Source organism: Chelonia mydas, chromosome 18 (assembly GCF_015237465.2).
Source record: "Chelonia mydas isolate rCheMyd1 chromosome 18, rCheMyd1.pri.v2, whole genome shotgun sequence".
Taxonomy (NCBI): Eukaryota; Metazoa; Chordata; order Testudines; family Cheloniidae; genus Chelonia; species Chelonia mydas.
The window spans coordinates 17986777-18001393 of NC_051258.2; the positions used below are offsets into that span (position 1 = coordinate 17986777).

At 37.8% G+C, this 14617-nt stretch overlaps 1 protein-coding gene across 2 annotated transcripts in view; it reads right to left on the bottom strand.

The window, feature by feature from the left end:
- MORN1 (MORN repeat containing 1) overlaps positions 1-14617 on the bottom strand; it is a 105789-nt gene that overhangs the window by 15469 nt on the left and 75703 nt on the right. For both annotated transcript variants that reach the window (XM_043531575.1, XM_043531574.1), the window contains one exon: positions 3439-3512. In XM_043531575.1, coding sequence (XP_043387510.1) covers positions 3439-3512 — 74 coding nt within the window. The remainder of the gene's footprint in view (positions 1-3438; positions 3513-14617) is intronic.

Sequence of the window (14617 nt, forward strand, 5' to 3'; positions counted from 1 at the left end):
TTGCTACTTTTTAAAACCCATCTAAACACAGTGTGGGAAAATACAGGAGGCAGTGTATTCTATAATATCATACAAAATCAGCCCCATTCATTTCAATGGAATTCTATATATGGTGAAAGAAAGGTCATTTCTATGTTGTGGAGTGTTTTCTTGACAACAGTGAAGCACAGAGCCCTGAAATACATATGTATACCCTGGATGTATAAAAAGTATGCATTTGCTATCTTAGCAATTTTTGTCCTTGAGATCTCTTTACATTTTACTGTTTATCCTATCTCAGAAGCTTCTGTTAGTGCAGAATGCATCAACTGGCCTGCTTAGAGTAACCAACTGCTGGAAGAATGACATTTCTGGACACATGGACATTGTCCTAGTTCCCCACTGGGTACAATTCCCTATCTGGTGGAGACATGGCTATGTAAGAGACTGCGGATGAAATCCTAGCTTGATTGGTGTCAATGGCAAAACTCCCATTTATTTCAATGGGGTAAGGATTCAACCTTGCACCTCTTCCTATGCACACCTTTGTGGCAGCAGAGATCAGGTCTTGCTGACAATCCCTAAGGTTTAAAGGCAGGGTATCCTCGATGGAGAGTCTTTGGCTGCGGAACTCACTCCCCCTGGTGGTACATCAGAGAGACCAAGTTATTTTGGTCTGGTGCACGGCTAATCTTTTTAGCCAAAACTTCCCTTGACTAGATCAAAAACTATAAAGGCACTTTCTTCTTTTGTTTGTTTTTTTCTCATTTTTGGGGGTGGGAGTGGGCAGGTGGCTCACAAGGAAAGGGTTAGTTCTGCTATAAATTGTGGGCAGTTATATATGAACATTTTCCTTCCACATGTGATGTTTCCAGGTGCTGTGTAGTTGAGCATGTTATTTATTACTAAACTAAAAATATAAGACAGTCTCAGTTGCATTAGGTATATACCAGCAATGCTTAGGAGTCTTCTTCAGAGCACGCAAGCCTTTATGCTGACAAGTACTTAAAAACCATTTAAAATTTCTTTGGCACAAGCTTTTTCTCCCATTTTTGGTCTCCACTGTTTCACTGGTCATATATATATATATATATATGGGTGTGAGAGTATATAAATTAGAGATGTAAAAGATAGTGTTTTGGGGCCATCTAGTCGCTCATCCTACATTGGGCCAGCATAGAATTGTTTCTTACATCAAATCTTGTAGTACTTTGCCCCGCCCAACCTAAACACATGCACAATTTTTTTGCATGAACAGTCCCATAGATTTCAGGGGGGCTACTCTTATAAGCAAAGTTAAGCACATGAATTAGCGTTTTCTGGATCAGTCTCCAAGAGCCCAGTCCTGGTGCACGCCAAGTGCTCTGAACTCCCATTGATATCAGATCAGGGAGGAGTGGGTCCCAAACAACTCAAATTCTGAGTTTCTTCAGATCAGTCTCCTGTACTGAAAGCAACTGCATTTGCTACCAATTTCTGAGCTTTAAAAACATCAATGTGAAGCACAGGATAACTGCACACAGACAAAAAGGGACTTTAATCAGGTCATGATGGTACAGATACAAATATTTTCAAACCATAAAGAAGATGAATGGAATTTATGAATGAATTATTGCAGCTCCCCAAGAAATCACTTCAAACCACCATTAATAATATAACTTTTCTTACACAGAATTATTCTTGGTTTATAAAGACAGGCTTTGTAACCTCCTTACTCTTTAATAGAAACTGCAACAATTAATATAAGCTATTAAAGTATCTACAAATTAGCCTTCCTATGTGATTCTCTCTCTTTTCGATGGACATTTTTGTGGATCATAAATAACAGTAAAATTATCATAAAAGCTAATACTACTGTACTTAAAAAAAATCATTATGTAAAGGTTTATGAATTTTTCAGCTATTAATAGACATAAGTTAATGGGCCATAGGTTTTCCAGAATATGATACCTGATATTTTTTCATCAATGAAACTTTCAGAGATGCAAAAACCTTCAGAGGTCACCAACTTCAAAAATGAAAAAGAAAGTTATAGCTTGGTAGTAATGAGTATAAAAATGAAATAGACACATGAAAGAAAATATCGCAGATGACAACGATCCTTTGAGTAGACCAGTCAAATCAGGGGCTGAAATCTGTCCCGTCAACAACAGAGTCAATAAAGTCAGAATTATAATATGCAAGATCAATCAGATAAGTTTTGAAACAGCTATTCTTTTGTGTATTTTTAAATTCACAGATACATAGATTTTTAAGCAGAAGGGACCATTATGATCATATAGTCTGACTTGGTGCAATTGAGCTATAGAATAATTTAGACAGACATCCAATCCAGGTTTAAAGACTCCAGGTGATAAAGAATTTACCACAGCCCTTGGCAATCTGTTCCAGTGATTAATTACCTTCACTTTTAAAAACGCACATCTTTGATAACAGAACATTAATAAAAATTCGTCTTCCATTTCATCACTGAGTCCCTGTGCCTGGGAAGCTTTAAGCATAGAACTGCAGAAACATCTTTCACTTTCAGCAGAAGAGTAAGAGTACTAGGATAGCAGCAATCTTTTTGGTAAACACTCACAAGAATAGTTTTTATAAATGGATACGATAATAAATATGTGGTTTTTAAAATTAAAAATGTAACTATTTATAGCATATGAAAAAAAACTCTCTCCCATCTTTTCCAATCCCAGTAAGACGCTTTCTCAATCTTTACCCTCCAATCAGGAGATCATAATGTGCTGCCTCCTGCCAGCCTACCAACGCACCTTGGACACCAAGGACCAACTCCATGGCTTGTGTAAATAGGTCTACCTCCACTGATTCAACTCAGCTAGACTGATTTACATCAGCTAAGGATCTAGCCCCAAGAGATCAGGAGATCTGATCTCTCAGGAGATCATGAGATAGCAGAATACATTGCTTATTCTACTTAACTGTGGTTGAAAGGGCAAGCATCTCTTCAAATGCAGATTTCCTGGTCTATCACCATGCTATTGCCACACCTCCACAATCACTGAATTTTTTAAAAGTAAGCTCCTACTATGAGAGCTCCCTTCCATATGTGATTCTGTTTTCTTTTTGGTGTCACTGAGAGTGTGAGGTTAAAAGGCTTCCATGACCTTGCTTATAACCAGATCCAAGATAAATCATAATTGTTTTGGCGGACACCAAACAAACAGTGATTTAAGTACAAGAGAATCATGATTCACTTCGGAGGAACCTAAAACTATTATCATTTTGTGATAGACAAGATGTTGAAGAAATCATGTGTTTTGAAACAAAGCCCTAGGAAATTAGGACTAGCCTGCCACTTAATGGTCTGAAAATGTACTAAAAACAAGTGGTCATGATCCTCATCATGACCTAGTTATTTTGATCCTGAAATTACACTGCTACTCAGCTTCCGAAACACTTCACTTGATGTGCATGGTAATGCAGACAGCTCGAAATCCTTACCTGGCAATACTCTAGAGTTCTTCATGGAGTGCTGATCCTGTTTTGACTTGTACCCTTTGGCTGTCACTTCAGACCTGCAGAACACAGGAAAAAAGCATAGCTATCACAACACTTCTGCTGATAATGATACTCAGAAATTAGAGCTGGAGAGCCACCATTACAAGATACAGGACTGTCTGTTACAATATACTTATTACTGCTTTATCCAATTTCTAATTTTTCTATATCATATCTCCTAGCAGCATTTGAAACAGCCATCCACGTATCTCCATCTTAAGTATTATTATTAACCAAAGTAACTGAATTCCATAGTGGGATGAAGAAATCTGAGCCTGATTCTCTACTGATCACTCTTCTTACAGTGTGTATGGTAACACCCATTGTTTCACATTCTCTATGTATATAAAATCTCCCCACTGTATTTTCCACTGCATGCATCCGATGAAGTGAGCTGTAGCTCATGAAAGCTTATGCTCAAATAAATTTGTTTGTCTCTAAGGTGCCACAAGTACTCCTTTTCTTTTTGCAGATACAGACTAACATGGCTGCTACTCTGAAACCTGTCATCTTAAGTACGTTCACATATAGAGCGATCAGAAAACCCATCAATCAAACTTACATTTCTGAACCACTTTTCAAGGAGACACTCCAAGACTTGGGAAAAATAAGAACATTAAAAGAAAGCAAAAGCCCTAGATTTAATACAGTTAGTCTCACATACTCTACCTGGCCTGAGTATCATGACAGTACTGGCTAGAGGAAATCAGAAGCAAAGGTATGCTTTACAGGTCCAATCCTGCTCCCACTGAAATAATTACCAAAACTTCCATAATGGAGGATCAACCCCCCATAGGCTCATGTGCACGCTGATTTTCAGAAAGTTTTTACTACTTTACAGCTATCTCATAGCAGAGCTAATACCTGATACACTTGACCCTTTCAGTGTGTATTTGTTGGTACATTAAGTTTTACTTTGTGCATTTTGCAAGGTTAGCTTTAAAAATGGTTGATGATTCCAATATTCTATTAACCAAATTAACTGAATTCCATAGTGGGATGAAGGAATCTGAGCCTGATTCTGTACTGCCCACCATGGGTATAAATGGATGCACCCATTTACACTCATGCAAAGGGAGTACAAAGTGCCCATATTGCACAGTTGTAAATGACTGCATAAGGTTGAAGGCAGTGGAAAATCAGATCCATAGAGCCAGACCTTCAGATTGCACAAATAGTTATAGCTCCATTGATTTACACCACATGAGGATCTGGCCCATGTGTGCAAATGTATGTGACTCTTTATACCCCGATTCAGTAAAGCACTTAAGCACATGCTTAATTTTAAGCATATGGACCCTGATTGAGGAAAGCATCCTTATTCAGGAAAGCACATAAGCAGATGCTTAATGTTAAGCAGGTGCTTAAGTCCTATATTGAAGTCAATGAGACTATTCACGTCCTTAAGCATGTACTTTCTTGCTTTATTAAATCAGAGCCCTAATTGGCAGTCTGCACATGGACATGCTACAGGTTGAAAAGGGAACAAAATGGGGTAACATGATGAAAAGACTTAGAACTAGCACCTAATTTAGACCCTGATTCAGCAAAACACTTAAGCATATTTAAGTCACACTTAAGTCAATGGGAGTTTGTGTTGCTGAATATAGATGAACTTAAATACATGCTTAAAAGTTAAAGATGTGATTAAGTGCTTTGCTGAATCAGGGCCTTAGCTACTAAATTTCCTACCAACTGCAAAACTTGAAGAGCTGTACCTAGAAGATTTGTAGCAAAGCACTGCAGTAGCCAAGAAGACAAAAGTTTCATTAACTAACCTAAAAAACATAGCTCACCTCCAGACTGAATTATATAACCAGAAGTAGTGCATTTACATATACTGTATGATTAATGCCAACTTCCAAACAAAGCTCAGAATCTACACCAGCTCCAGAATCATCTAAAAACAAGCTGCCACCAAAAGCAAACACCTCCAGAGAGACCTGAGATCTCTGCTTTGGAAACCTACCAATAGTTTATCTGTGTTAAATGACAGAATATTTTAAGATAAACGTAAATAAGGGGTCAGGCTAAGAATACAAAAATACCCCCTTTCTTTCTATTAGTTTGGACAATTTGTCTTTCTGCTTTTGGGGAATTCTTCAAATAATATATATTTTAGCAATGCTTATTCTTATAGCCAAAAAGAGATCTTATATTTTTTGTCTGTGTTGCTCTTACATTCTTTACTTATATAGCACCAAAAATGCAAAGTAAAGTAAGACAGTTCTTCAAAGTATCAACCTAATAGGTCCTGCATTGATCACAAGTGTGCTATATGACCCCGCAGACTGCAACACTATCTACCTTAAAATGTTAAATATGTTATTCACATTCTAGGGAGTATGCGATATTCCTTTGTGCACAGGGAGCTATATGCATTAAAATCCATCAACATCTATGGTTAACTCTGAAAAACTGTTTTTTAGGTTATAGTTATGTTTATTTAATATTTTCTGTATTTCTTGTTACTATTTTTCCAGCACTAGTGACATTTGCATGAAAAGATCTTTGTTGCTTCAGAGTTTATGTGCTGCTACTTCCCCACCAGAAGTCGTTAGGGCCCTAGTTCAGCAATGCACTTAGGAATGTGCATAACTTTACGCATTTGAGTAATACTATTCCTGTTCAGCAAAGTACTCAGGCATGTGCTTACGTCCCATTAAAGTACATTAATCACTTTCCAGTGATACGCCCAAACAAAGTAGAGCTGTAACATTAGGTTCAGCAGGATGCTGGATTTGAAGGATCAAATGTGTGTTCTGGCATTGAAAATTCTGTTGTTTTATCATCATACAATATCAAGATACATACTGTCAAGAAAGGCTTAGTAACTTTTTTTTAATTTATGACTTGTGGGGAAACAGCCTTGGGACTGATCTAGTATACATTATGTAAGATAGTACTGGTGTCTTAAAAAATTTCAACTCCAGATGCTACTGCTACAATGATTTCAGATGGTGAACTAGCTGTCATGAACAAGTTGAATTTGAAATTGTCCTTTATGTAGTAAGGTTAGTCTACTGAAAATGACACTTAAACAAAAATCCAGACACTGCACCTTTAAGATACTTAGATATTCAAACTTTGCATGTACAATTTTCATGATAAAAAATGAAAGACAAAAGATGAAAACTGCTTTATTTTAAATGGAAAAAGGCCCCAGATATATCCCAAGAGTCAAGTTAAAGATTCAGAAGTCAGGGCTAGGAGGGGAAAGGAAGATAAATAATTTAGCACTAAGAATAACTAAAGCCTGTTAGTCTGCCAACTTTAAGAGAAATAAAAGGGTTTACAAGAATCCTAAGAGTTTTTACAAAACCTCTAGGGCGTTGAAAAAATAAACCCAGAACAAAAAACAACAACAAAAAAAGAGTTCAAAAGTATTGTGTGTAAGTAGATTTTAAAGGCACTGATTAAAATATGAAAACAATGGTATGTATGGATTCCATTAGCTCAAAATTAAGCTGTTCCTTTTGTGTTTTGTTTTCCCTGCTGTAATTGTATACTGCAGCATCAACATGATGGTCTCTTTAATAGATGCATCTGCTTGTAAGGGGCCAAAAAAAATGTGCTTATGGAGAGGCCAAAACCCACTAGATTAGCCTATCATTTCAAGTGACACGGATAAGCCTGTTTGGTGTTACCTGTACTGGCATTCAGCAATACACACATGCTCACTCCATTCAGGCAACCCATACTTTCATGTTTTAAAGGCAAAGAAAGATCAATGTCAGCTGCCTTTGAGTAGAATGAATCATTTTTATGTGCCGCAGTGTCAATCTGCATGGTTTAATACACTACTATTACGGAAATAAAAACTTGAGGATGCCTCCTCCATTAGCTTTTCTCTTTGGGCAGCTCAGTATGATTTCCTTCCACTTGAGAATATTTTTTGATTCAGTCTAGTATGGCACTACGAATAAATATGGAGGTCCTTTGAATTGCATTAAAATATGAATTAAATAAGAAAACCTACAGCTACATGAAGATTTTTTTTTTTAAATCTGCCATCCCAAGGTTATATTTTTTTCAAACCAAAATGCAACCTTGTACTTTGCTGCTCTGACAATGTTACCTTTAAAGACAGAATTTCAGAGGAAAGTCAAGTTCATGTTTAAGCCACAAAACTCTTTTGAATTGCATTGATTATAGTGATCATTCTATCACTTTAATGTCATCTCAGCTGGCATGTATTAAAAAGATATGCATGTGACAGCCCATTGATCCTTAATACTGGAGCGGAGGGAAAGAGCCTGTTAGCAATAGAAGCCTATTTCTTTAATTAGAACTGGAGTATCATTCCCTCTTTGTTTGTTAGAACTTTAGTAGTAATGCATTGCATACAGCGCAGTAAAGGTATTAGAACAGGCCATCAAGTTTTGTTAAAAACAACATCTTTCAGGCCTGGGAGAACTGTACACATGACTGATGGAGATGGGAGAGAATGGAAGTACAAATCCCTTGTAGCCCTCACTCGCTCACTGTGGTTGAGAAGAGCTTCTCTAAGGGAAATGCTTTTTTTCTCTGTGGACTCTCCCACAAGCAAAAGTTTGGGTAGAAGGGATGGGATTATTTCTGCTTCAGGTCCAGTACTATATCTTGAGTTAGGTGAATACAGAACTTTTGTGGGAGGGGAGATTTCAGTAAACTTGCACTCAGATTTTTAAACGGGTTCACTTTGGGCACACACAATCCTTTGGCGTTAACTTTCCTACTGCAAGCAACTCAGTGGTACTGGCTCAAACATTCGCTGAAAGTGAATGGCAGAGTCATATCTCTGAATTTTAAATTCAGCTATGAAAAAATTTGTCCTGAGAGTGCTTCTCCCAGTATCTATTCAGAGAGCAGAAGCTAAGTCACGTGATTTATGGCCAATTATAACTAACGAACACAGTTCAAGCAGGTAAGTGTTAACAATCAATCTACAGACATTTAAATAATTTTAGAAATATTTTATGAATGCTTTGCTTTCAACTAGCAAATACATGCGAGAATCACAGTCTGCTCACAGATATTCCATGAACAGACAAAGAGACTGAGTTTCATGCATTACTCATTGCAAACTCTGTCCCAAATAGGAGGATTCTCTCTTGGTGTGCAGAAACATAAAGCCAAAAGATTAACCCTGAACCCCTTGCAAAGCAGGATCACTTCTTTGGAAAACACCAATATTGTAAACAGAATCTTTTTCCAAAGATGAGGAATAGTTGTACAGATAACCAGCCTAATTCTCATCTCACTTAGACAGAGATAAATCAGGTGAAACACCATGTATGTCAATAGAGTCACACACTTGTAAAACTGATGATGTAAAATCGATGGTATAAAAGTCTTTTTGGGACATTTCTGAGGCCTCTTCCTTTTAGAAACAGGACTCATTTGCTTCCATCACTTCTGCAGAAAAGCAACAGTATCCCTAAATTCTGCAGAAGTGCAGCATGTAACAGCATGGTCCTTTTCTATTATCCTGTTGTCATCAATACATCAATACATCAATAAGGTGCCACAGGACTCTTTGCTGCTGTTGTGAAAGTTTACTTCTTTGATATCCAGCTGGAACTAATACTGGAAACTTGTCTAGCATCAGTGATTTCCCATTACAGCCAGGTTGTTTTTGAAGAAACCATTTCTTGCTCCATGGTGATCCAACTAATGCTAAGCCTGCTAAATTTGCTATTCTCCTCTTAGATTAAATATTTCAATTTCAGTGAAGAATCAACTTCAAGTGAAATCATCAACAGATTTAGGCCCACTATAAATACTTGTCCTCTGGTGCTTTAATATTACGGCAAATTGTCAAAATGTATGTTATTTCTGCATGTGCTTTTGCACATATCCTGTTAGGTCAAGATATTTGCTATGTAGTTTAATAGCAAAATTTATATTTGAATAATAATTTTAAAAAGTAAAAAAGAGTCACAAGAAACCTCTAACAGATACTGCAGCTAAATCACCCTGAAAAATTGAGCTAGCGCTGTGACAGATCAGCAGTGACTTATGAATACGTGTGGAAGGGAAGCAATTGTTTTTGCTGCTGTTACTAGGGAATAAACATTTCAAAATGTTGCATAGTAGTTACTATGCATATGCAATTCGTTTTACTTGTTAATGGTACACATTCATACTATTCCCATGCATTGCACTGAAAATGTATCCCTAAAATGTATGGGCAACTTTTGACCCAGAAACTACTAACTGCTTTTTTGTTGGTTTGGAGGCCTCTGTGGGACTGCTTTGTTCAGTTGGAATTTATTTAGGACAAGCCCTCTTGGAGCCTAGTAAGTGTTACAGATCAGGTTCTCAGTTTGTAACCATAGGCAGGTGTTCTTGTGATGGTTTTCAAACACTCTCTGGGTTCCCAAAGGGCTCAGTATTTGAGCTGTGCTCTTCATCATTTCAACCTGTCCTCTGGGTGTTTTAATTTGGAAACACGATCTTAATTATCACAGTGATGCAGAAAACCCCTGCTGACTAGACGGGGCCATATTTGACCTGCTAAGGTGCTTTATCAGGAGAGATGTAAAACAGAATAATTTGAATACTGGCAGATTGTCAATACTTAACAGTTGTCCAAATGCTGTCTCCTGCTGAAACTGTCATGCAAATACTGCAAAAGCTGCAATTAATTCATAAAGCAGTTATCCACTGTGATATGGGAGCAAATTGAAAGGTGATAAAGCTTCACTGTTAACTTTTGTTGGAACTGAATGTGAATACAAACAAGCAAGCAGACCACACATCTTGATGTATTCAGATCAGACTGCAGAGATTGGTGCAGGCTACTGAGGTACATCCTACCCTTGTGGAACCTTTTAAAGGATGGAAATTATTTTACTCTATTAGCCAACTCATAATTTTAATGTTAATTTTTCCTGGGTTTTTCATTGTAGATTACATTCCTGAAGCTGACAGTATATGCTGAGAGTCAATGCATTGCCAATTTCTTAGCTGAATGCTTCATTTTTATTTCTGCCTCTTAAAAAAATCCAGATCAAATGATTATTTATAAGCATAGTTTGCTGCCCTCCTAGATTACTTAAATTCTTTGCTACAGTATGTAACCTTTTAGGATGTACTTAAACTGCTGGCTACAAATAAACTCTACCAATATCTCATCATCTATTAATAAAAATAACTTAATTGGGCTGCTATTAGATATTTAATTGCTTTCACAATGTTTGTACAGTACTTGCCTATAAAGCTTTGAATAATATTGCCTTAACTCATCTGAGTAAACTATCAATTCCCTTACGACAACAGACAAAAATCTGCATTCCACTTTTAACTTTCCCTGTGGTGAAAATTAAATCTTTCAGGGGGCAGGTTTTTATTTTGTTGTGACCTCTCTCTCTGGCACTCCAAGTCCTAACAGATGATGGCTACTGAAACACTTAGGGTAAATTTTCAACACTGTGTTCAGGGAACAAGAGTTGTGCAAATAATTCCCTGCACACTGGTTTGAAAATGTAACCCGTAGACCTGTATAAATGCAGATTTGATTGGCTCTGACTATTCTCCATAGTAGCTAGGTTTCTGCTTTAATTAGACCCAACAGGCCAGATCCTGAGCTATTATAAATCAGCATGACTCCACTGACTTCAGTAGGGCTATGCTGATTTACATCAGCTGAAGATCTGGCCCAACTTGTGTACAGCTGCTTGCAATGTGGAACCTTGGTGGATTCTTCATCACTGACTATTTTTAAATCAAGATTGGATGTTTTTCTAAAAGCTCAGATCTAGGAATTATTTTGGGGAAGTTCTATGGCCTGAGTTTTACAGGAGGTCAGACTAGATGATCATAATCATCCCTTCTGGCCTTAGAATCTGTGTCACTGTATGAACTGCAAATTAATGGATTGGTTAATTGATTGTAGGATGGGAAAAGGAACAAGCACATGTACAAAAAAATTCAGATTCAAGGTATTGGTTTTAATCTATAAAGTGAGGGCCACACAGCACCGAACCAGGGAATAGCAAGTGACTCCCTATGGATGCCATTTAATTCAGGTGACTTGCATGTGGCAATTCAGGGCCACCAAGTTTAGGGTTAGTTCAAGACCTGACTCCTAGTTTGTATGTTTTATTATTTAATTTCAGTATATATGCCCAGAGCTGCATACAGGTGCATTTACAAATAAACAAAATCTAAAATAAAGAATTCTAGGAAATGATAAGGTTTTACTACTGCAACCTAATAAAATGACACAATACGCTTTAGAAACAGGAAAAGTCAAGACTAGTTCAGACTAGTGGACCAGTTTATTTAGTAATATAGTTTGACACCATCATTAAAGGTGGTCATGCAAAGATCAGAGAAATCAGAGAGGATGGATGATCTTGCAGTTAAGACACTAGTCTAGGACATAGCATATCTGGTTTCATTTCCTGGCTGTGCCATAGACTCCCTATGTGACCTTCAGCAAGTCATTTACTCTCTGTGCCTCTGTAATCCATCTGTAAAATTTGGGTAATAATACCCTTTATCCCACCTTCAGTCTGTCCTGTCTACTGTGACCGTCATCTCTACAGGGCAGGGAGTGTATCTTATTATGTATATGTACAGGACTTTACATAGTTGTGCCCCAATTCTGGTTGCTACTGTAGTACAAATAATATATAAAAAGCACATAGAATATAGAATCACTCCTGAGTGATGTAGAATATCGGACTACTAGATTTCATCAGACAGGATGGTTGCCAATTTGAATGAGACAAGGAAAAGAAAAGGTGAATTACATGAAGAGTCTTGTATTCCTTAATGTTTAACATTATAATCCAATAAGCAAATTAGTTTGTGATCCTGGTACATTCCCAGCTGAATATGCTCTGCCCTGCTCACAATGTAGTTTGTACATTTTCAGTTTAAAATTATTCATTTTCCTTAGGAGAGCTTGGATCTCCATTAGCATGGATGGCATTTGAGAAGGAGTGGTTCCTTCAAGTTAGAAAGGATGTCAATGAGAAAATTAACTGCCTGAAACATATTTGACCTGTGGATTAACATGGCACTGTGGTTTTCACTACGCAGCTCATTTTTAGACTCCCTAAAAGAGATTTACCAGGAACTGAATTGCTTTCACTTCAGACTTTGGGCCAGATTCTTACGTCATCTTTGGAGTGCCCTTCCAATGAAGTCACTTTGGATCAAAATTTGACTTCAGTTAGGTGGCACGGTATCCATGGAAGCAGAGTTTGGCTCCTCCTGTCCTGCTAAAGCACACCCCAAATGGTCCCTGCAAGGGATTAATTTAGATTTCTGTATCTAACCAAATGCAATAGTGTATCTGTCAATAGTACCCAACACAGGTCCCACTCCTAGCCCAGGCAGAATTGAGCATGTATTGTGGGGTGTGAACTGCATTTATGGCAATTCCTGACACTTTTCTATCCTGGTGTAATGCTACAGCTACAGCCTCTTTTACACCTCCGAGCTAGAATGTAGATACTGGTGGTTATACATGCTTATCAGTATTTGTTCCCAATTCTAAAGCTCTTGGCATCACATTCAAAATGCCTAAACTTGTCACTACCTGATTGTTGGGCAATATGTAAAGAATTTGTAATATAAAACTTCCTTTTCCACACACAGAGAGCTCTATTGCTGCCCTGGTGAAGAATATAAATGAGTGTGGATGACATGGTACATATTATGACACAACCCTCTTGATTCCCATCAGTGGCAGTTGCGGGCTGAGGCAAAGGTTCAAGATTGCAGAAAAGTTTTAGAGCCTCAGAGATACAAGCACTGAAGTGCAGCTAAGCTTTGAGATCCTGCATGGATGAAACGTACTAGATATCAGAGTTGGGGGCCAAGTGACCTCAGAGTGGAGAAGGCAGGCCAGAGATCTTAGAGAAGGGGCATATTGTAACTATCAAAAATATAACCCCTCTCTTTTAGAAGGCTATTTTGTAGTAGATAATTGGGGTGGAATTTCCAGAAGTCCTAAATCTGTTCTCACCAAGTCATTGAGAAAAATCCCATTGATGTCAGTGGGAACAGAGTTAAGCCAACACTGAGCACTTTTGAAGGTCCTGCTTTAAAAAAGAAGGCAGAAGTACAAACAAAGTTAACAAATTAGGAAGATGGGGACAGCACAACTGTAACACTGAACAGTGCATCTACTGGCCCACATCCTCAAACATAATCCTTTGGCCTGGAGAGCCAGGACTTCCGACATTGCTACTGATGTCCAGAGCTGCAGCACTGCCAGCTCCAAATGATCAGGGGCAGAACCCGCCATTGTGGTGATCCTGAAAAGGTGACCTGTTAGTGTTTGTAAAACTTCTGTCAGATTCCAAAAGCAGAAAGATTGTTTAAAAATGTAACCAACACTGTCTGATTTACATTTTAAACAATTACCACTTCTTGAAGATCTTGAGATAGCTGAGAGAGAGACTTTCAGAGGTACTAAGTGGAGTTAGGCATCCATCTCCCATTGGGCACCTAACTCCTCTTAAAGCTGTTGAAAAACTCCCTTTACCTAGGTTTCAGAGTAGCAGCTGTGTTAGTCTGTAGCCCTCTAGCTAATAAACTTCTTATTTTTTCTGCCACAGAGAATGACACCACAGTTGTCATGAACTTAACTTGAAAAGCATTGCTGTCCAAATAGCTACCATTTACTGTCTTATTCCCAGTAATGTTCCTTTAAAGATTAACTTTCTGGAACCTAATCTCAGCCCAAAAGTGCATTTCCTGCTCGGAGGGTAGGGAGAACGGTTTTGAAAGTTTCACCAAAATTGGTTACTCTTTTTTGAGTTATAATATGAAACATATATATGGGCCTTTGAAAAGAATCACTTATAATTATTTAAGCCTCAATCTCTCCTTGAGGTGGGTATTTATTATATTATTTCTAGAGAGGGAAACTGAGACAGAGAGGTTGCACAGTAAGTCAATAAACAAACCTAGGAATAGAGCCCAGGAGTCTTGGCTTCCAGGTCTCCTGCTCTAACTGCTAGTCACAACTGCTGTACAGAACCAAGGATCTGTAGGGGAAAAAATTTGATGCCCTAATGTGTGCAAAAATTCCAGAGGCTAGCATAGGATGATACTTATGCCATCTAATAATATCAGGATCACAGATGTCTGGAACAGGGCATCCAATTTTAGGTGCTCT